This window comes from Gambusia affinis, linkage group LG09, assembly GCF_019740435.1.
Source record: "Gambusia affinis linkage group LG09, SWU_Gaff_1.0, whole genome shotgun sequence".
In the NCBI taxonomy this organism is placed as follows: domain Eukaryota; kingdom Metazoa; phylum Chordata; class Actinopteri; order Cyprinodontiformes; family Poeciliidae; genus Gambusia; species Gambusia affinis.
This window is the reverse complement of record NC_057876.1, coordinates 12,899,815-12,921,817: the sequence shown is the minus strand read 5'-3', so window position 1 is coordinate 12,921,817 and position 22,003 is coordinate 12,899,815. Positions and strand designations below refer to the sequence as shown.

At 40.1% G+C, this 22,003-nt stretch overlaps 2 protein-coding genes across 3 annotated transcripts; one reads left to right on the top strand and one right to left on the bottom strand.

The window, feature by feature from the left end:
• The first annotated feature begins 987 nt into the window (after nt 1-987).
• Nucleotides 988-16,792, top strand: mapk9 (mitogen-activated protein kinase 9). Of its 2 annotated transcripts, none has more exons than XM_044126139.1 (12): nt 988-1,212; nt 6,171-6,317; nt 7,849-7,978; nt 8,220-8,278; nt 8,441-8,579; nt 9,263-9,428; nt 9,651-9,722; nt 13,354-13,536; nt 13,665-13,789; nt 13,874-13,937; nt 14,885-14,956; nt 15,091-16,792. In XM_044126139.1, exons 2-12 carry the CDS (start codon nt 6,202-6,204, stop codon nt 15,225-15,227), a joined length of 1,263 nt encoding a protein of 420 aa, XP_043982074.1. In that variant the 5' UTR covers nt 988-1,212; nt 6,171-6,201; the 3' UTR covers nt 15,228-16,792. The 2 variants fall into 2 exon arrangements, with proteins under 2 accessions (XP_043982074.1, XP_043982073.1); XM_044126138.1 differs by lacking the exon at nt 9,651-9,722 and adding an exon at nt 11,394-11,465 and having other exon boundaries at nt 997-1,212.
• On the bottom strand, nt 15,413-21,782 carry LOC122836544. Its single transcript, XM_044126140.1, has 2 exons — nt 20,611-21,782; nt 15,413-17,889 (listed from the first exon to the last, which is right to left on the bottom strand). Exons 1-2 carry the CDS (start codon nt 21,558-21,560, stop codon nt 17,652-17,654), a joined length of 1,188 nt encoding a protein of 395 aa, XP_043982075.1. The 5' UTR covers nt 21,561-21,782; the 3' UTR covers nt 15,413-17,651.
• Nucleotides 21,783-22,003: the final 221 nt, after the last annotated feature.

Sequence of the window (22,003 nt, the reverse complement as noted above, 5' to 3'; positions counted from 1 at the left end):
CTGCCAGTGATACAACTGCATAGCAGTTGATGGAATAATAAAAATGGAGGAGAGCGTCTAAATTCAAAACCTTCTGAAATCAGTAGCAGAATGTTTAAAACTTGAAAATTATTAGGTCTGTGTCCCAACAAGACAATGTTCCCAGACACATATCATGACTGGTTTTGGGAGGAAAAAGTAGACTAACATTAATCTTCAGGAAACCTATTGAAAATGTAACTCTTCTAAGATGGAAACCAATTTAAATTAATATTACTAACTTTTTATATCATCAAGAAGTATGTAGTATAGACGAAGTATAGATTTCAATTTATTCACATTTTGAGTGTTGATCAAATCGTATAGAAATTAATTGAATTAATTTGGTTTTATGGTTAAACAAAGTGAAAAGACAACGGTGGAATAATGACGAGGACATTGCATCCTGTGTACTACTGAGATATTCTTTATTCTTTTATTTTATGCTTTTTCTTTTCCAACTAGTTTTCGGTTCATTTAAACGGCTAAAGGATTTCCTTATTAATCCACATTAAAATTGTCTGGTAAGTTGCCTGTGCTAGTGTATGAAATATTAGTATGCTAAAATTGCATTAACTGCTGCTACATTACACAAATTGATCGAAAAACACACCCCAGCTGTGAAATTTAGATTAAAGAGAATTGTACCATAATGACATATTACAGTCAAAATGTATACTTAAAAGGTTTACACAGAATTCTTAATGGGAAGTTCTGTCAGATGTTATTACGAGTGCATAATTCAGTAGATAGGGTATCTTTCTTTACTTTGACGGCTAAGCCTGAGAAAACCAAAGTACACGTCTACTATGTTAGTACAGATCCAAAACATGTACAGATTAAAAACTACGGTTTCATCTATACCTTTTGATATTTCTGATAAAAATGTTACACAAACTTTCTTAACGAAGTTAATGTTTTTCCTTTCTTTTTTTTGTGAACGTAAACTGTGCGGAATGACGTCACCCTCTTTCCTTGCTCCTCTGTCTCTGCTTGTTTCGGCTTCTCCGCGCTGCGCTGCCGCTGGAGTTAGCTCGGACCAGGGTCTGTCTGTTTGTCAGTGGTGAGAGTCACGACTCTGGTTGTTTTAAACTTTTTTTCCTCCCACTTCACCGTCGTTCCTGAAAGAGTGGGAAAGAGTTTGACACACGTTTTGGATGCATGGGAGCTTCTTGGGAGCGGCGAAAGGAGAAGGTAGGTTTGACTGCTGCAGCTACCGCCTCCTGTCGTCGTCCCTCTCGGACTGTCAGGGCTTCCAGCTCTGCCCCGGCGGCCCGACTACCGCATTGCTGCCCGAAGAATGGAGCAGTCTGGTGGTTTAGGCCCCACCGACTGTGTGTCCGGTTAAACATTTGATTAATTCAGGTAGTGGTTATTTTGGTGCTTTCTTGTGTCAAAGCTGCGAATACCAGCGGTACCCGGTGTCACACTGCTTTATTGCTCGCATACCTCCGTGTAATACCTCTGCTTTAACATCATGTCATCAATTCACTCAGTTCACAAATGACCCATATGAGTTGCGTTTCATTGGGCCTAACGTGATCAGATCAACAAACATGCCCACAGTTGCTAAACACAAACACAGCTGCAGATGTGATGAACGCATGTACTATTTTCACCCCCATCTAGTTTATTTGGCATGCCAGATACTCGTCAGCGACTCAGACTGAGCTTGTACACACTCAATTTACCTGTCATGTGTAGAGGAATCGCAGAAGCACCCCCTTCACCCTTTATCGCCAATTTCCCTTCATCCGTAATTGACATCTGAAGCAGCAGCAGAGTCTTGGATGTAGATGTGTGCTGTTTTATAACGCTGCTACATGACAATGAGACATACTTTCAGGTCATGTTAATCTGATATGAGCTCACTGACTCCTTATCCACCTCCCTACTGAGAGCCACGTCAGACCCCAAAGCTGGGCTAGGCTCATGATGAGCTGGACAATAGCCATGATGAGTTACTGTGGAGGATGCTGATGATTATGTGAAGGTCACATCTCTCTTCTGTGCTTTATCTGGTGAGATGAAAAAGTACATATATCCACAAAGTCCTATTGGTCACCATTAGGCATACCAGTATGAGGTTCATGGTTACCTTGAGGCAGAAGACACTGGTTTCACATTATCATTGTTTATGTGCAGGAAAGCAGTGATTCATTATATACTGCGGTTAAAATAATCGAGTCTTAGTTATTACGTTAATAATAATGATATTAATTATTTCAATGGATAGACTTAAGCAAAAATATTTAAATGGATTGATAACAAGTCATGTTAGAATATTTTCATGGTCAGGTGGGATTCAGCTGTTTGACCACAGTAACAATATTTGGAATCAAGATGGATTTTTCAGACTAAAGAATACAACACCGAGTCAAGCATAGTGGCAGTCGGGTCATGCTAAGGAACATTTTTCCTGCTAGTGGTAATGGTTCATTACACAAAGTGGATAGGCTCCAAGTCCTTCAACGTCACCTCAAAGCAAAAACTAGATGTTGACACTTGGATGCAATTTCTAAAAATAAAGTACAGAATAAATTAGGTAAACAGAGATTATGGTGGTTAGAAGGACTTAGTTGACGTTAAAATGTAATAATTACTGGGGCGTGCTGCGGTGGCGCTGTTGGCTAGCACGCCCCACGCCTGGAGGCCCCAGTCCTCGATGCGGACGTCGCGGGCTCGACTCCCAGTCCCGACGACCCTTGCCGCATGCCCTCCCCCCCCCCTGTCTGCCCACCGTCGCAAAAATACGAGCCACCAGCGCCGCGAAAACTCTTCGGAAAAAAAAAGAAATAAAGAAATAAATTAATTAAGAATTACAAAGTTTACATTGGACATTTGGGTTTGATGTTGATTTAAAAAAAAAATGTAACCTCATTTTGTTCTCACTCTCAGTTCCAACTTTTTCACAAGATCTGAGGAATCTGAAAAACTGATATGATAAAATCAGTCATACATAAGGGGGTCCGACTAATTATGATGAAAAGCACCTTACTTACTGTTAGCCAATGTAGAAACTTAGAAATTGCAGAGACGTGAACTCTCTGTCAGGATTCTTGCAGCTGACTTGCAGTTATCATACAATATTTTTACTAAACCCAAAAATCTGAACATTGCAGTGATGTATTCGTGATGCCCGGGGCTCACAGTTCTCTGCATTACCCTCCTCAGCATCAACTCAGATGTCTGCTAACCACCCATTCATTTAAATCAGCTGTGTGAAGAAACATGCAGAACAGCAAGCCCTCTGGACCAGGATGAAGTAACGCTGATATATTCTGTCTACGGCTGAGAGAGAAATGGTCGACTTAAGGCGATCTTTTTCTTCTGTTGCTAAAATACTTAGTTTGAAAAATTTTCATAATGTCGTATCTGATTTTTTTAAAACAAAAATAAAATATGGCAGCAGGATCTAAACTGTTACATCAGTAAAATCCCACTTAATCTAATGTTAATTCACCACTGCATCTTGCACAAATCACTGTATTTTTCTTTCATTTCACTCTTCACTGAGTAACAAATGTGTGTTGTTGTTTTTTTTTTGTGTACTAGAAAAAAAGTATTTCAAATATTACAACCAGAGTTTGGAAGTCTGTCATTAGTCTAGAAAATAATCACCATCTTGTAATAGGTCTGAATATTTATCATTTATTACTTTACTCAGAGCCGATATTTTTTATCCTTTAAATTAATGTTTAGCATTGTTAAAGTTGCTAAACTTTAACTAAAGCGTTTCTTTGCTGTTTTGAAATGCTGCAAGAGAGTAAATGATTGGTGGTGTTCTCTGCTCTCTTGCTGCTTAGGAACAAACCTCTGTAAACGTATTTGCATGGCATTTTATGTGAGGTTGATTTTTGATGGTTAAAATATTGACTTCATGTAGTAATTTAATTCACCATTGTGTACATTTTTCGTCTTGGGCTGTTCTTTTTGACAAAGGAATGAGGTTTGTGGTGTGCTTCAGATTTTGAGTACATTTGCAGCAGCAGCTTTGTCATGACGTAGTCACCACTGAGAGCTTGAAATGTGATCATGATTGATGCTGTGACTCATCCACCTTGCAGGGTGCCTTTAGTAGTCCAGGTTTTGTCATGGGAACATCAGCATTACCACATACTAATCAAATCTTATTTAAATATGCACAAATGTCTAAGATTAAATTCAGATTTTAGACAATACTGAATCTAAATTGTTAGATTCAGGATAAAAATAAAAAATATCTGTATTTTCATGCTGGTTCTTCTATATTTAAATAGCAAACGCAATATTGTACTTGAGTGCTGTCAGTCCATTAGCATTTGGCTTTTCCTACCCATGCTATTATTTCATCAAGTGCCTCAGAAGGCATGCTATATTGAAAGTGCTGAGAAAAATAAAGCCGCCAGCCAGCTTTTCTCTGGGAGGAAAGCTGGGGGAAATCCAGAAAAGACCAAACGAGTGAAGAGATCCCAGTGCCAAAAACCACCATGACAAATTCCTGACAGAGGAACACAGGCGGCTAGGTTATTTACAGCTCTCCTTTCAGGTGTAGGAAGGGAGCTAAATGGATGTGAGAAAGAATCCAAACAGCAAATGAAACAGAGAAAGAAAGATTTATGTAAAAGTATAAAAGTGGAAAGTCTATAGGGTCAGGTTGTAGTTAATTTAGTCAAATAAAGGTTACCAAATGAGGAATGGCTTTTAGGAAACATCATTTTGACCTGTTTCAGCTGCTGTGAAAATGACAACGAGAAATCAAAGTTTCACTAAAAGAGACAGGAAATTCAAACCGGATTATTGTTCAGGTTTATTGAAGATGCCAACATGTTCAGAAAAAAAAAAACAATCAAGAACTGCTAAAGACGAACGATTGAGAAGGATTGCTGCCTCAAAGCCACAGAGACCAACCATACATCACTGATGTGTGTTGTTTTATATAACAGGAGCTTATTGTTTTTCATCTCTGTTTTTGTTAAACACAGTACTCTCTTTGTGCAAATAATATATGCAAGTTATGTTATCAAAGCTGTAATGTTAGTCAGGGCAATATATCAAAAGAGCAGTGTATTTCTGTGTGAAAACAAACACTGATAACAGGGTTTTAACACAGTCTGAATTTTTTTCAATATTTTCTATGTCTGGATAGGAGGGGAAAAGAAAAACGGCATAGAAAATGTTTTGTGTATTTCCAACCTTTATTTCATATCTGTTTAAATCTCATCCTTCCCTTTGTTTTGCTTGTTTGTGTCATCCTGTCTTTCCTTCCTTCTTTCTTTGTAGTATCGTTTCCTCCTTGCTCTTAGTTTCTGTGATTTTCAGGACATTTAAAATCCACTGTAGAAACCTTGTGAAAATATTGTGAAACGAATGCAAAATAGTCAAGAAAGATTGCCTGGAAAGGCCCAGTATTTTTACAATTTTTAAAAAATGTGTGTCATTACATCAAGTCTCCATAAAGTCTGCGCTGCTGATTCTGTGTGTGGATTTTATCTGCAGCGTCCAGACCAGCCAGTTGATGTCAAAGAGCTAAAAAAAAAAATAAAAATCCATCTCCATTTAACTTGTGGCAGTTTTTTTTAGGGAATGGCAAACAGCCGTGACTCGTTGCTGTTGCATAGCTACACGATAGTGTGTCTTCGCCCACATGCAAACACACACACAGAAATGACTGCCAAGAATAACACCCCTCCACTTCCTGCCCCAGGAATCAGCGCTGCCACGGCTGCATGTTAGAAACCCACAAACATGTTGTGTGTTTTCCTAACATGTATGTACTCCTACTGTATTGTTAATCTGCCGTCAGATCACAAATATGTTCAAGCCGACGGCTGCCTCTGCTAGTCGGCGTGCTCTGTCTGTGTTTATTTAGCATGAGCGTGTCAGTCTGAGTTTGAAGATGGCAGCAAGAGCCTCAGGATCTCTTCATCAAGCTTTCAGGCTTCTCCGTTGACCTTGATGTTCACATACAGTCACAGACCAAAACATTAGCAGCTTCACCATCAGCATATCTACTCTGCTTCTGTTGTAAAATGATGAAAGAGAGCAGCAAGACATGATTGTTGGGTTTTTAGACTGATCTGGAAAAGGAACAAGTAACCCAACCTTTTCGTGTTCTTCATCCTCTTGTTTGAGTGGTAATAACATGTTTTTGTGTGTGTGTGTGTGGACAGACTGTGCTGCTGGTCCTGACTTCTCAGCACGATGAGTGAGGCGGAGGGCCAGTTCTACAGTGTCCAGGTGGGGGACTCCACCTTCACTGTGCTCAAGCGCTACCAGCAGCTTCGTGCCATTGGCTCAGGGGCCCAAGGCATTGTCTGGTGAGATACTATTAGAGTTTGTTTGCTGGTGTGAACGTAGCTCAGTGCTGTAAATTTCCAGACCTTGTTCCTAATTCTTTCATAATCAGGTTGTTTTTTTTAGGTCATTTTGCATCTTTTTCTACTATGCAGCTATTACAGAGTCATTAGGCATAAGCAATCTATTCCTGATAAAAACAAAAAAAGGTTTAGCACTCTTATATCATGAATAGTTATTGCACCCCATTTTATAAAATATTTGAGTTGGTATCTTTGGAAAATGAAAGATGTTTTGGTTATCAAATGCACCTTGCCGGGATACCTGTGGACCTGACAGTGGATGTTAACGCGTAGAACAGCTCTGCGTCAGACCAAGATGATGCTATTAGTAGAGATGAATTGGTCAACTATGACTATTCTGCCTTTCTGCTGTGAACAATCATTACTATTCGCAGCACAGGAGATATAGTGCTATGTGTTTGAGAGAAAAGTCACCCTAAAATACCTTTTAGTTTCATTTTAAGACAAATGATATTTTTAGAGTTGTCATCTAGAGCTATGTTTAACAACCTTTATTAGCGACTGCTACCATAAGTAACACTAGTAAGCCATCATTTAATTTCTACATTTGGACTTTAGAAACATTTTTTTCTATATTTTGTTTTCAAAAAGAAACCTAACTTTTACTTAAAAATATTTACACTTGAACTTTCTATATTTATGAAACAATAAGTATTTCTTTGTACTATTTGAGTTATTGTGTTGTGGAAATTCTTTGCCGATATGGTATGAAAATACACTGCAAACATGCTAAAAGTAGGAGCAATTTGTCCAAAGTCAAGAGCCTCAGGTTGCAGAGCAACGTTTCTGTAATATTTTCAGCTCTTCTTTTATTTGCTGTGGTTTTGTTCCGTATTGAAACATGCAGCCTGAAACAGGAACTGATGTGTCTCCGTAGAAAGTCTTTTTTTCTGAAAGCTTCTTACAGCTTTTGTGATTCATCTAGGAACACTTTACTGTCACTTTTCCACATAGAAGGGTTGTTGTTAGCGCAACATGTTTCTGCTTAGAAAACCCCCCAGATTTTTAATTTAAAATTTCTGACATTTCTGATTTGTTTTCTTAATAGTAATTCTAAAAAAAGTTTCAAATGACTAGCTTTAGAAAACTTTGGATGTGTTTCTATTGATTCTCAAAGCCAGCCTAGATAGAAGTGCTATTATTTATAAACATGAGCTGTTCTCTACATCTTAATGGATGTATAATATTACATTATTAATACAATCAAAAATAATTTTAGCTGGTTCAGTACTCAGCTTGAACACGTCTTCTGTGTAATCCTATTGGATTGGATTGTTACCAGTAACCTTACCATTGTTAGAAGAGCTACACACTGATCTCTCTTGTTTAAAATGAGACAAACTCAGTAAAAATGTAACTTGGCTGGTTTTTTCTTTCTACCTTGAGGCGAGGAAGTGCTTCTCTCAGTAAGAGTCACATATGTGATTCTAACCTTTGTTTCTCTTTCATTTTTTATGAAATGTGTGACTAGCTCTGCTCTGGATACAGTCCTCGGTATCCCAGTGGCTGTGAAGAAGCTCTGCCGGCCCTTTCAGAACCAGACCCATGCAAAGCGGGCCTACAGGGAACTGGTGCTGCTGAAATGTGTCAACCACAAAAATGTAAGATTTAATGCAAGGCAACAGAATGTTATTTTTGATGTAAAGATGCAAATAAGCTTCAATAAATATGTGATTTAATTAGTTATGCAGCAGGATAAAGCTGGTGTAAGATCAAATCATTCTTTGGAAAGAAACTCTGGAAGTCGCTGCATAAAATACAGACCTGAGAGGGGAAAAGAGTGAGCTCTGTGCAGTGAAATGGATGGGAGAGTGAACTAATGGCCTGTTTTTGTGCTCGCAGATCATCCGTCTGATCAATGTTTTCACGCCTCAGAAGTCTCTGGAGGAGTTCCAGGATCTGTGAGTGACAGCGGAGGCTTATTTAGAGCTTAGTCCAAATATTTTATCCAAATTTCTTTTTCTGTCCATTTTTTTCCAGTTGCTTTTTTATTGTTTCTTGGTTTGATTTTTTTAATAAATATTTGCTCTTTGCTTCCATCATTCACGCCTCCTCTCCTTTAGTTACCTGGTGATGGAGCTGATGGACGCCAGCTTATGTCAGGTGATTCACATGGACCTGGACCACGAGAGGATGTCCTACCTGCTCTATCAGATCCTCTGTGGCATCAGGCACCTGCACTCAGCTGGGATCATCCACAGAGTAAGTCCAGGTGTTTGTGCTTTGAGCTGAATTGACACAGAACATGGTGTTTTTTACTTCTCTCTCTTTTGTTAAATGTATTAAGAAAAAAATGTGGAGATGCCTGAATACAAAAAATCCTTAACCCTCCTCCCTAGTCATTAAATGTGAAGGAAAAGCCAGGGGAAAGATACGTAAACTCCATAATTTAGTAATTCTTGTTCATTCTGTAGTTTGACTCCTAGGTGCTTCAGTATGCAAAGGAGTTCATGGTCAACTCCGTTATTTCTAGATGCCCATATCCTATGGGGAACAAGGCCAAATCATGAGCCCTCCGCCACCTTGCTTGATAGTTGGTTGAGACAACTCTTCTGACATTCGTTTTGATGTTTTATGGCTCATTCAGAGATGCTTTGTAGGTTCCACTGCCATATTTTGAATTATTAGCTGCTGACTTCCAAACAAGCCGCACTTGTTCTGTGTTGTCATGATTTTTCACTGACTGGAGCCTGTAGAGCCTGAGATGGAGCTCCCAAGTTCCTTATACATTTTTTCTGAGCATTTCCCTGCCTAGACTTTCTTTGGGTGAAATCACTGAGATGTAAATTTTGAGGAACATTACTTAACATCTCTTGACAGTCTTTTTCCAGTGAATGTGTATTATTTTTTTTCCTGTAAAATACTTTTGTTGTCTTCCTCTTCAGGATCTGAAGCCCAGCAACATTGTTGTGAAGTCTGATTGCACTCTGAAAATCCTCGACTTTGGTCTTGCACGGACAGCTTGCACAAACTTCATGATGACCCCCTATGTAGTAACCCGATATTACCGCGCCCCGGAGGTCATTCTGGGCATGAAGTATAAGGAGAATGGTGAGAAAAAATACCCACCACATTTTCACAGAAATGAATAATTCTCAAATCGGAACATAAATATATTTCAGATATTTATAGTTTTAAAATTTCTACTTTACAATTGAAAACAATTTCAACTGTCTATTCTTGTTGATCCAGTTATGCTGTTAGTTTTCTGTGTGGTAATATTAGCCATTCGATGTCATTGAATGCTTTCAATCTGCAACTACTCTGCTTCAGTGGACCTGTGGTCAGTTGGCTGCATAATGGCTGAAATGATCTGTCATAAAGTCCTCTTTCCTGGAAAGGACTGTATCCTTCCTTGTTACTCCAGGAAAACCTTTATTTAAATGTTTCTGATGTTTTTCCTTCTGTTTTATTTGTCTTTGTTATCCCAGAAAGACTCTTTTAGGATTCTTTCAGAAATACTTTAGATATATATATTTTGTACCTAGTAGTTTGGTCAGTCACATAAATTTTAAACACTAAGATTATGTTACGTCTCAATGCCCTGGTAGTTGCCAAGGAGATGAATAAAAGTGACTTTGCAGGCCTTCATGTAATACAAACGTCCATCTATATCATCTCAGATTTACACTACATGCCTCATTGCTGCGCATTGCTGTGGAGCCGAGTTGCTCCTGACCGGCCAGAATTAGAGCACGGACATCAGAAAACGCCAGCAGTCTCTGTGACATTGCTTAAAAACATGTAACTGAACACAATCTGTCACTTTAACATGGACGAGGATCCCCTCATGTTTGACAATTTCTAAAAAAAAAATTCGACTTGTAGTGCATTGAATTTCTTCTTATCATCATATTAAATCGCCATGTCATCTTAATTATTTTCCTGCCTAATCCAGAATGTCACTTGGACATTTTTTTGGCTTTTTTCCTTTTTCACACTGGGGAGTTTTGTTAACGGACTCCAAGAAAATCACTTATGTAGACAATTCTTTTCAGTGAAACATTGTAAAGATTTTCTAAATGCTGTGTGTCTGTATAGTTCCACTTCTTATCGTTTGGTGTGTGCACATATGCACCTTTGGGGATGTGCACATGAGCAGCTGGTGAAAGCAGGGGTCTCTTGTGGACTGGAACAGGTGATAGAAAAATGAAAGTAGGTCAGTCAAGCAAAAGGAGACGTAAACATCACGATTGTGCTTTAAGAGCAATCCACAAAAAGTAAATGCCTTTTAGATAGATCTGTTTATTTGTTACATAGTCATGCCTTATGTCAAATATCACTGCCTAATTGTTGGTGTGTTATATAACCCAGTCATGCTCTCAGAGGCATTGATGAAAACACTGAGGAGTGAGTGGTTGTGTCCCCCCCACATTCTGTTGAGATGCATACAGCCTTAAAAAAAAAAATCCCTGGTGTACTCTGTGCATGCAAAGTGTACATTTATGATTCATGTGATATTTGTGAAGAATCGACTCTAAATTATGTGCAGAGCTCTGGAGATTTTATCAGAGGCAGAGGGAGCTTTCAGCTCGAGGGAAAGTGGACCGGAGAAAACAGTAAATGGCCATTTGCCACTTCTTAACGCTCCCGAGCAAACAGGCAACTCAAGAGAGCGAGGGTAAAAGACAAACTCCATCCTCCTCTATTAAAAACACACACACACACACTCACACACCCCTGCACATGCAAAGAGAAAGCAAGGGAGAGAGCAACAGCTGTGTAAACTGATAAGCGTAGGCGAGAAAAAGGCCTGGAAGGCTGCAGCCGGTTTGAAGCCAGACTGAAGATGTGCACCGCATGAAGAAGTCAGCGGAACATTTCTCTGAAAACAATGAGGCGTCCTGCTTTTACATCTCAGTGTTTGTCAGTCAGAGCAAACCATACGTCTGTAGTTCATCTGTACAGCCTCATTGTGACATCTTACTGTGTATTTGTTTTTTTTATCATTTCAGTGCAATAGTTTTTGTCTGTGGGATTTTGTGTGTCACATTTGTGTGTGTTTTCTGTTCCCAGTGGACATCTGGTCAGTGGGGTGCATCATGGGAGAGATGGTAAAAGGCAGCGTCATCTTCCAGGGCACCGATCGTATCCTTCACTCTTCTCATCGTCTCTGTGCCTGTTGGTGTCTTAACATTCAGAGCACTCTGTCTCGTAGTCCTTCAAACACATCAAGATGTTTTCTGTTCTTCTCATAGATATTCATTTCATTTTAAAGCATTTTTGAGTCCTGAAAAGCGCTATGCAAGTCTGACGTCATAGATCTTTATATCTCTAGATTTAACCCTACTATTTAGAGCAGATCTGGGTTTAATCTAAGATTTTATGTGTTCCTGCCAATGTTTATTAATCAGACAATTTCTGGTTCAGATGACTGCAGTCTCCCTAATTGTCAGATGGAATCAGACTGAAACAATTCACACCATTAGCAATTATAGTGTTTGTCTCTGTTTCTAATTATTACCTCTCACTTACCGGGGACTGTGTTGTAGGCGAGTAGCTTTGAATGGATGCAAGGCAACAAGTGTGATACCAGGTTATATCGCTTTTCATCCTGCATCCACTTGTATTTATGTTCTGTTGGGGACCAAACCGAAAAATGTCAAGATCCACTTGATGAATTTGAGCCTCCCGCCCAGCCCATTTCTCTGACAGACAAACATGGAGAGCTAGATGGATTCTCCACTCCTTGATATTTATCAGTTGTTCAAGTAGAAATGCCTACATTTAAGTACAGACTGTCAAATCCCTACTTGATGTACCACTGCACCATATAGCCAGCAACAAAGTAAAATGATAAGATGATGAATGAATTTTTTTCTTGGCTTATTTTAATAACTATTCTGGCCTTTTCATTTGTCTAATGGACGGAACAGGAGCGAAAAATGACAGGAAGAGGGCAGAGAGAAAGAAATTAGCCTGAGAATCGAACCAAGGACTTTAGCCTCTTCTCGTGAAGCATCTGCTCTACCACTGATTAATTCAGGGGGCACTTCACTAAAAAATATTTTAGCATGAAAAGTATTTGACTGGATGCTTTTGTAGAACCACTTTTTGCTGCAATCACAGCTGCAGGTCTTCGGGAGTACGTTCTTTATTATTTTTGCATAACCATATAATAGATGCTTTTTTTTTTTTTTTTTTTTTTTACAAATTCTTAGTTGTGCCAAATTGGCAATATCTGGGAATGAAAACCTTTTACAGATTTTTAAGACCTGAACTTCTACTAGGCCATTCCAGCACATAATTTGGTTTTTTTCCACACCGTTCCACAGTAGCTCTATCTGTATGTTCAGTGTTGTCGTCCTGCTGGAGTCTCAAAGCTTTTAGTTGTCTTGAATATTTTTTTTTTTCCAGTGTTGTCCTGTGTTTACATCCATCTCTCCATCAACACTGACCAGGTCCTTGTCCCACAGAATGATGCTGCCTCTACTGTGCTTAATAATAGGGGTTGTTTTCACAGTGTTTGTAGAGACACAGTATTTACTAATCAGGTGGCTTATAAAACAATTGGTTGCACTGTGTAGGGGTACCATGGTAATCGGGCTATATACAAATGTATTTAAATTATTACATTACATCCATGTAAATGGATACGTGTGTCTGTTGTCAATAATGACACAATCAATCAACAGATTTGTGTTGATCTGTCACATAAAATGTTAATATTGAACGTTGTGTCTAAATGATGACACATAAAAAGGTTCAGTTGGTGTGAATACTTTTGCAAGACACTGTAAAGGTTATGATTCCTGATTAGGTATTTTGTTCATATTAAATTTATTGACACTTTGAACCACTTTATGGCCCACTAAAATCTTAGCACGGATTTCTTGTTTTATATTCTTTGTTTAAATTTTTAGGACTTGACTGTCTCCTCATGAGGGCTTCACATGATTTTGCTCGTCTTTTTCACTTTCATTTATAACTGCAGTGTACATGCCTACAATTTTCCATAACAAATGGCTTTGTCCAGACATCGACCAGTGGAATAAAGTGATTGAGATTCTGGGTACACCCAGTCTCGAGTTTATGAACCGACTGATGGAAACCGTAAGGAACTATGTGATGAACAAGCCGCAGTATCCAGGCGTCAGCTTCACAGAGCTGTTCCCGGATTGGGCTTTCCCTTCTGAATCTGAACAAGACAAAGTGAAAAGTAAGAACTTCGGGCACTTAAACAAAACCAACAGTTTGCATAAATACTGGCCTGGGAGTCGAAAGCCACCAGCTTGTCCCCAGAGATGTTACAGACACGGTAATGCTTGTCCTGTTTTGCCTAACCAGCTGTTCAAGCTCGGGATCTGCTCTCCAAAATGCTGGTCATTGATCCGGAATGCCGTATCTCGGTCGAGGAAGCCCTTCATCACCCCTACATCCACGTGTGGTACGACCCTGCGGAGGCGGACGCGGTGAGGAAACTGGTGGTAGACTTTCTCAGCACAGGAACATTGCTGGCGATTACTCTGATGGATCTGTTTCCTTTTGTGTTTCAGCCTCCTCCTCAGATTTCAGATAAGCAGCTGGAAGAAAGAGAGCACACCATTGAGCAGTGGAAAGGTGGTACACCGCCCTCTAGGGACGCAAAACAGCATTACCTCTGGTTCAGATTATTTCCAGGGTTTCTGCAGTCTCCAAGTCTGGAACTGGGGAAATTTTGTGTTTTGCAGAAATGACAGAGACAATGGATTATTACATTATTTGTATTTTCAGATCCATTGTTTGCATGATGAATATCTAAAGCTTAAAAAAATAAGCTTCTTCTGACAACCTGCCTCTTATGCAGTTTGTTTTCAATATATGTTGCAAATGAACTATTAGAATTAGCCACTCATCAGTCCATTCATACCTCCTTCTATCTCCCCACTTATCTGTTGATCCACTGATCTATCCCTTCATTCCTGTGTTAATTAGCTTTCTCATCTGTCCATCTTGGCATCAGTTTATCTACCTTTCCATCCATCCATTTGTCATCTAGACTTCCATCTGTCTTTATCTCCATCTGTCTCTCCCTCTCTTCCTTCATCCACACTTCCATTCTTTAGCTTGTACCTCCATGTGTCCATCCCATAATCTGCCAACACATCCATCTGTTCCTTCTTTCTTACGTTTTGTGTTTTTTGCAGGCATTACATTTCAAGCCTGAAGTAGAAACAAAACCTCTGAAATCTATAAATTTGAAATCTGGATTATGTCTTATAATATTTTGATCATTCCTTTTGAAGGAACACACAGATATATATACCCATTTTCTCATGACATATTCTGATTGTAACCATTTGCATGGATATCACGCTAGGAAGAGAGACAGGATGAAAATATTAAACAAGCTGTTAATTTTGTGTGGCACCATTGGAAACGTAAAAGCTTTTAAAAACCTTTTATGTTTTTGTGTAGTTTACTATTATTAGAAATACAGCCTTCGCAGTTATTTACCTGCAGCTTCACAAATCTTGACAGAAAGACCCGAAATTACATTTGACCTTACTTTTTCTATTTCTGCACAGAACTTATTTATGAAGAAGTGATGGACTGGGAGGAGAGGAACAAGAACGGTCTAATGAAAGAAGACTGCTCAGGTTGGTTCAGATCATGTGCCACTATTTCCGTCTTAAAGTGGATGGAAGTGTGCTGGAATGAGCTGCTGTCAGATGGGTTTCACCTGGAGGGTTTTAATCACCGTCCTGGTTCTGTCTCACGTGTCACGTCTCAGATGTGGCGTCCGGTTCCGCTTCCCAGTCGTCTTCGGCCAACGACATTTCGTCCATGTCCACAGAGCACACGCTGGCGTCGGACACAGACAGCAGCAGCATCGACACGCTGACAGGGCCGCTCGACGAGAGTCAGTGAACACCTCGGTGTCCACAGCTGTCAGCTCCCCCCCAGTCGTCCCACTCAACTAAAATGCTCAAATGTTCCATCTGCCTCTGTTTAGGTTTTATCCCCTCTAACTTGTGTTTCTGTTCTTTTCTCTGAGTGAAGCATTTTTGGATCTTGTTTGTGACTGTTGCCTGGAGGTCAGAGTTATGTTTGTGTATAAAAAAAAAAAAAAAAAATTCACATTCACTCTTCTTTTTCTTGGTGAATGTTTAACTTGGTCATCTATAAAGTCTGTGGTGTAGGTGGGGAATTAGAGGTTTGCGTTGTATGCCTGTGTTTTAATAGCTTTTATTTTTTTAGAAAACGTCATTATCGTTGTCTAAGAAGGGCAGACACGGACTAAACAACTGTTCGCCGCTCTGTTGCATGCTACGCCAAAAAGAACAAAAGCTTCTCTACCATCTGGAGGTCATCTGATGGTCCAATGCTGATCTTATGAATTAGAACCCTTAGCACGTTGAAAGTATTGCAGATGTCCACAGTGGTGCTACTGTATCTGCGCTGAAACGTTTTTGTTTCTTTGTTTTTCATGAACTGGCATGTCTGATGTGGATTTTGAGCTTTTCACTCCAGACCGCTGTAGTTTCAGTGTTACAATTTAGTTTCCTCATTTGTTGTACTGTATGTAGAGCAAGAATCACAAAATTCAATTTAAGGTACTGATGATAAATGTGTATAAGCGGATCATAATCCTATAAATCGGAAAGAGGCATAGTGATACCTGTATTTATATATATATATTTTTTTTTGTTCTTGCAAAAATTTGCACACAAGCCACATTTTAGCCCGTTAAAAACATTTAAAAGGCAAATAAAGGCATGGGCTGCTCTTTTTCTAAAGCATTCCTTTAGCACTAGGAGAGTCACCAAATTAGTCCTAAAGCCAGAAAACATGTAGGATCCACCTAAAGGCAGCACAAAATGAAGATGTTTACCTTGCATGAAGGCATCACACCTTCAGGATACTGTGGGTCTGAGAGAAATCCATCCGGATCTGTGTGTTTCACTTGCAGCATCACGATGCATATTGTTCCGACGGAGTATTGTTTGCTTTATGTTTTCTTTTTTATCATTACTTTAAGCCTGTATGTGTGATGTACAAGTTGTACAGTGCTGTCCTTATTTCCTATGAATCATCACTTAAGACAGCAGTTGCCCCATTTGTAGAGGACGAGTTCGTGGGAGAAGTTTGCCCAGCAACAAGAGCCTGTTTAAGAGACCGTGGAGACCTGCAACTCAAAGAAGAGCCTTTTATATGAACTGCAGAGCTGCTTTTTGCCTAAATAATTGCACAGTGTGTTGAATAATCAGAATTATGACACTACAGAGCCACTGAGGACTTAAGCACCACATTGTACACCAACATGGTTTTTATTCTTTCTGTCATGCCTTAAACAACCTGACGAGTGGCCAACTCATTCTGTAATTCCTTAGCTCTTCTCTGAGCTATCTGAGATGTGTGACTGCAATGACCACAATATCACTTGGCCAACATCTTTACCCAAACTCAAATCTAATAAAGTGGACATCAGTGATTCTTCTTGTTGGTTGTGACATTCTTATCACAGCAAATGCAAATATCAAAATGTGAAACTAAATGTTAGATTCTTTACACTAGAGTCGAATTTCTAGTGTTTGTTTATGATCTTTTTAATAATTATTTCTTACAACTAATAGAAAACCTTACTTCAGTTTCACAAAATACTTAATTACAATAAGACAGGAAATAATTTTAAATTTAGAAATCTCTGCTTCATAGCATCTCAATAATCTTTGAGATGCCAGGGGAAACTCAGTTTCTCTCCTGCATTTCACTTGATTTCCAAGTGAAATGCATCATTTTGCAAGTGTTTCTTTTTCTCTTATGCTTAAGTAAAATTGCTCTTCAGGTCACTCTCTGTTGTTTTTTTCTTTTGAATGAGATTCTTTCACAGTCCCTTTGAGCCTTTAGGCTCAAGGGAAAAAAAGCTTTTCCACACTTTTATCCTCCACTCAACTTTCCATTAATATACTTGGATCCAGCTCTCTGAACAGCCAGATTGTTTAGCAACAATCTTTAATGGCTCACCTTCCCAGTAGAGTGAAAAATGATAGCTTGTTGAATAAGTGTCAAGTTGTCATGATCATAACATATCTCCACTAGAAGTCATTTTTCAGTTGCAGAAATGCATGTTTATTTACTTTAATTCACATCAATGTCTGCATGAAATGACTTTACACAAGTATCACCTTTTGAGAGATTTTACTGAAATAAACGTTTTGATAATTTAATTTATTGAGATGCTCCTGTTACAGGGTAGAACACGTTTTGTTTTGCTACATTATCAGAAAAGCTTTAAAGGAATCAGCCTCTGTCGACTGGTCATGCCATCAAACCCGCTACGTTTAACTTGGTTCAAAAACTCTTGACGATGTATTCTGTCTTCTTAGCCTCGTTGTTGAGCTCACCGAAGGTGTCAAAGAACTGATCCATCTCCCGCTGCAGCGTTGCGTTACGGAGCTCTGCAGCAGCTTTGGCCCTCTCAGACTCCACGATCTTAGCCTGGACCACCTGGTACCAGTGGCGCTGCTGCGACAGATTTGTCTTCAGGCGAACAACCTCCACCTCCAGCTCCTCGTTTCTCTGCTCCAGGCTGATGGGAGTAAGAAGAGAAGAAGAATAGTGCAATGACCAGTAAAAAAAAAACATGGAGGTTGGTGGCTTTTAAAAGCGAGTGAGAGAATTGTTTTCAGTGTTTCAATTCTGCCTCTGGTAGTCAGGAAAGAAAAGAGGCTAACACTTTTATCTATCTAAAATGCAGCATAGAAGTGCATTAAACCATCTTATATAGTGATTATTCTTTGAAATTGAAGAAGTTTAAAGGAATAGTGACCAACCACAAATTGTAAAAGGTACATCACGAAAAAAAAATCCTGCTAATTACATGCACTTGATTAACTTATAATAAAGAACTGTGCACACCTCTAAAACAGCAGAAGTTTTGGGAGCTTGGTGGGTGTTAGGAGAATACTGAGAAGAAAAAACATCAGCGATGACCTTAAAAAGCAACCATTGCATTGGAGGAACGAAAAACCAATACAAATCAATTTAAAAACATCGTTCAACAGTGAATATGTACAAGTGGAAAACATTTTAGGACATCTGCCAATCTTCCAAGGAGTCGACATCTCACTAGACTCAGCATCAGGTCAGCATATAAAATATATATAAAGAAAATAACAAAACAAAAAAATCAATGCCTTGTTTGACTCAAAGCTACAGACCTCACGTTGCTAGTCCTGGTTATGTGCCCTGTTAATAACAAAGCCTGATTTTCTGTTCCTTAAGTCTTTTCATATTTTAAAATTAGATAAGATTTATTGACTGCCAGAAAACAGTAAATCTTTTTAATCAGCTTAATTTCTGACACTCCTACCTTAATTCATTGACGGCTGACCTCTGGAAAAGATTTAAAACTTCGGCTGCAGGTGTTCAAAAACGTTTGACCCATGGTGCTGTCCTCTTACGCTCCCTGTCAAGCTAAAAGAATTGCAATAGCCTCTTGTCTTCACCGGATAGTTCCAATGCGTGACCTTACACCGAGACATGCTCTATCTATATCGGTAATAAATGAGGTATGTGTTGTGTCTAGGTCAGCAGCATGGCCCCTTAAATTAGCTCTCTTTCCAGTGTCATGAGCTGTTTTCTATATGTCAGCAAGTCAGGCTATATATGTTTTTTCCACTTTACACCAACCAGCTGTTAAGTCAAGGCAGCACAAACTGCAGCGCCGAATTCACAGAAATTAGGAAAACTGATGCTGTATTTGCATTAATGCAGGAAGTGTTGGGATCATGGCGTGTTATCAGAGACCTGTGGGAAAATTTAGCTCTGGGAGCTGAACAGGATGCAGGGTGAAAGTTGGAGTGGACTGGGAAGCCAAAACAGCACAGCTTTTTGTAGACGCACCCTTTATGGATTTTGGAACATTGTGTTACCCTTCGCTGAAATGCGCCGTAAATCAGCAGTAAATGTGGTATTTAGGCAGATGTGATTTACAGTGAGGGATAGACAAACTCAAAATAGAAAACAATTGAGAAGGGAACTAAAATGGAAGTCTTAAAAGCTGATATGAGCTTTCACAATTAGTTCCTTTTAAATACAATCCAATGACCCAATTGGGTCCAGAAGGCTCGTATTAGTCCATATCTGTGTGATTTCATCTCAGTATGAACCCAGATGTTCTGTGAAGGTATCAGGGGTTTGTGAAGAACACACCGGATGGATCAGAGATAAAGTTGTGGAGACATTTAAAGCTTGTTTAATTTATGAAACCATGTCTCAAGCTTTGAACATCTCTCAGAGCTCTGTTTAATCCATCATCTGAAAAAGAGTATGGAACAGCTGCAAACCTACTTAGACATGGCCGCCTGCCTAAAGCGACAGGCCCGGCAAGAAGACCATTAATCCGACTAACAGTCAAGAGGATGGCGGTTATTCTGGAAGTACTGCTGAGATCTACATCATAGATTGTGGCAGAAGGTACATAGTGATAGAAAACTAACTTCATCTCCACTGTAAAGTACTGTGATGGCAGCATCATGCTGTAGGGAAGGTTTTCTTCAGCTTGGACAGTAAAGCTGGGTAATGTTGATGGGAAAATGGATGGGAGATAAATACAGGGTGGTTCTGCTAATAAAAAAACAAAAAGACTCAATCCAATAGAGAATTTGTAAAGAGAGACTTGAAAGATGATGTTCACAGACACTAAAGAGTTGCCAAAAAGCAAATTCATTCTGAACATACGCAGGGCTGGTGGACATACACCCTAAAAGCCTTGCAGATTGAATTATAGCAGAAGACATGGACAAGGGATCGACTCAATAAGCAGATTTACACTCACTGTTGATGAAGAAATGGTTTTATAAATTGTAGTTATACTGGTTTGCTGTGTTTTAGTGAGATCAACAATAAATGAACAATAATTTATTGCATCTTTGTAATTAATTGTTATTCTGGCTTTTCACCAATTCACAATTTGTTAAATCATTCTTGTTTACGTCAACCTGACCTGTGACTGCAGGTGGAAATTATCATTTTTTGCTTTGACCTGGCAGCACAAATCTCTCTTTTTAAAAGTCAATGAAATATTGTACATTGTCTCTGTGAATTCAAATACACATCATAAAGGAAAAGGATTTGCGAAAACTATATCACCTTCTCTTCAATTTATTGCTACTCACTGCTTTGTGTTTGCCCCAATAAAACACCATTGTAAGGCTATACAACTAGCGAAAGCTAAAGGAGTATTAAAGCTTTTGTAAAGCACTACAAGTTTGTGTGTTTTTGAGCCAAAAACCTAATTTTAAGTCACCTGATTATTCGTTCCTCGTACTCTTCCCTCTGCTTGATTATCTGCTGCTGGAGGCCCGTCAGGATGCTTCGCAGAGCACTAGCAGAAGGGTCAGCCAAGGGAACCGGAGGGGGCACCCTCACAGACAACGGTGCCTCCTTTAAGTTCTTGGTTTCAGCAAGGGGCCACAGATCCTGGCTGTGGCTTGGCTGCGGAGGACTTTCTGTGAGGCGTTGCTGTGGAAATGACAGCTTCAGGTCCTCTTGAGCACAGGATCCTGAGTCCAGCTCTGGCTCCTGCTTCTTGTCTTGGTCTGGACTCTGGTGCTGCTTACCAGAACAACCTTCGGTAAGGAGGATGTCACAAGGCGACCAGAGGTTCTTCTCTTTGCCCAGAGGATCGCCCTGCATCAGTCTTTGGATATGTTCAGGGGCCCATGAGGTGTATGCGTGCTCGTCAAAATGCTCTTGCAAGTTCATCTCTATATCGAAGACCTCCTCCAAGCTGTCAGCTATTCCTGTGTCAGTGAGGTTATCATACAGAGACAAAGCACTGCAATGCTCCTCGCTGTGCGACGGGCAGGGGCTTTGGCTCCGATAAGCCCCATCCTCTGCTTGCCAGTCCACTCCCTGTTGTCCTCCTCCTTTGTTTTTGCTAGAACTAAGCTCTGATTCCCAGGCCTGTCCTCCCAGGGTCCCTCTACAGCTGCAGCAGCTGTGATCTGGCCAGGAGCCAGGCTCTCTTCCTCCAACAACCACTGTCTGAACCTCAGCCAGAGCTGGGACCACACCAGGCAGAGGGCTGCTGGACCCAGGGAGTCTGGTTACTAAAGGAAACACAGCCCTGCTCTCCATTTCCTTTTCCCTGGCCCTGTCCGGCTGGCCAAAAGGTGGGCAGTTGTCATACAGGGGATCCGTGGAGCAGGAGCTGGCTGAGGTGGGGGTCTCAGTTGGAAGACAGGGTAACTCCATGATCCAAGCAGGCACATGGGGTTGCAAAGAGCAGTGGTCAACCTTTCCCGCCTGCTGTAAAACTGGGATTAAAGGCTGCAATTGTGGATTTGTGTGCTCAGCATGGAGCTTCCCTGTGCCAGGTTCCTGATGCTCCGGGTGGGGGGAGGGCAGGGGCTGGGGAGAGGAAGGTGCAGCAGCCCTGCTCCCCTCTCTGCTCTGCCTTTGAAGATACTGTTGGACAGGTTATAGTGTGGGTGTAGCCACCAGGGACTGTGTCTTTAAGCAGGCGTGACATCAGCTGTTACTTTAGCACAGCTCCTGGGGGAGGTACCAGGGTGTAATATAGTCCGGCTCATTCCTGAAGACAGTCACACATAACTGAGACCACAGAAATAGATGCTGGTCGTGGGCACAAAGTGTGAAACACAGACAATAAATCTGATAAGATGTTGGGCAAGTAA

Coding starts and splice junctions, on each gene's coding strand:
- mapk9 (XM_044126139.1), top strand. CDS start 6,202: ATGAGTGAGGCGGAGGGCCAGTTCTACAGTGTCCAGGTGGGGGACTCC. Junction 8,580..9,262: donor CAGCTGGGATCATCCACAGA/GTAAGTCCAGGT, acceptor CTTCCTCTTCAG/GATCTGAAGCCCAGCAACAT. Junction 13,790..13,873: donor ACCCTGCGGAGGCGGACGCG/GTGAGGAAACTG, acceptor TTTGTGTTTCAG/CCTCCTCCTCAGATTTCAGA.
- LOC122836544 (XM_044126140.1), bottom strand. CDS start 21,560: ATGGAGTTACCCTGTCTTCCAACTGAGACCCCCACCTCAGCCAGCTCC. Junction 17,890..20,610: donor TACGAGGAACGAATAATCAG/GTGACTTAAAAT, acceptor TACTCCCATCAG/CCTGGAGCAGAGAAACGAGG.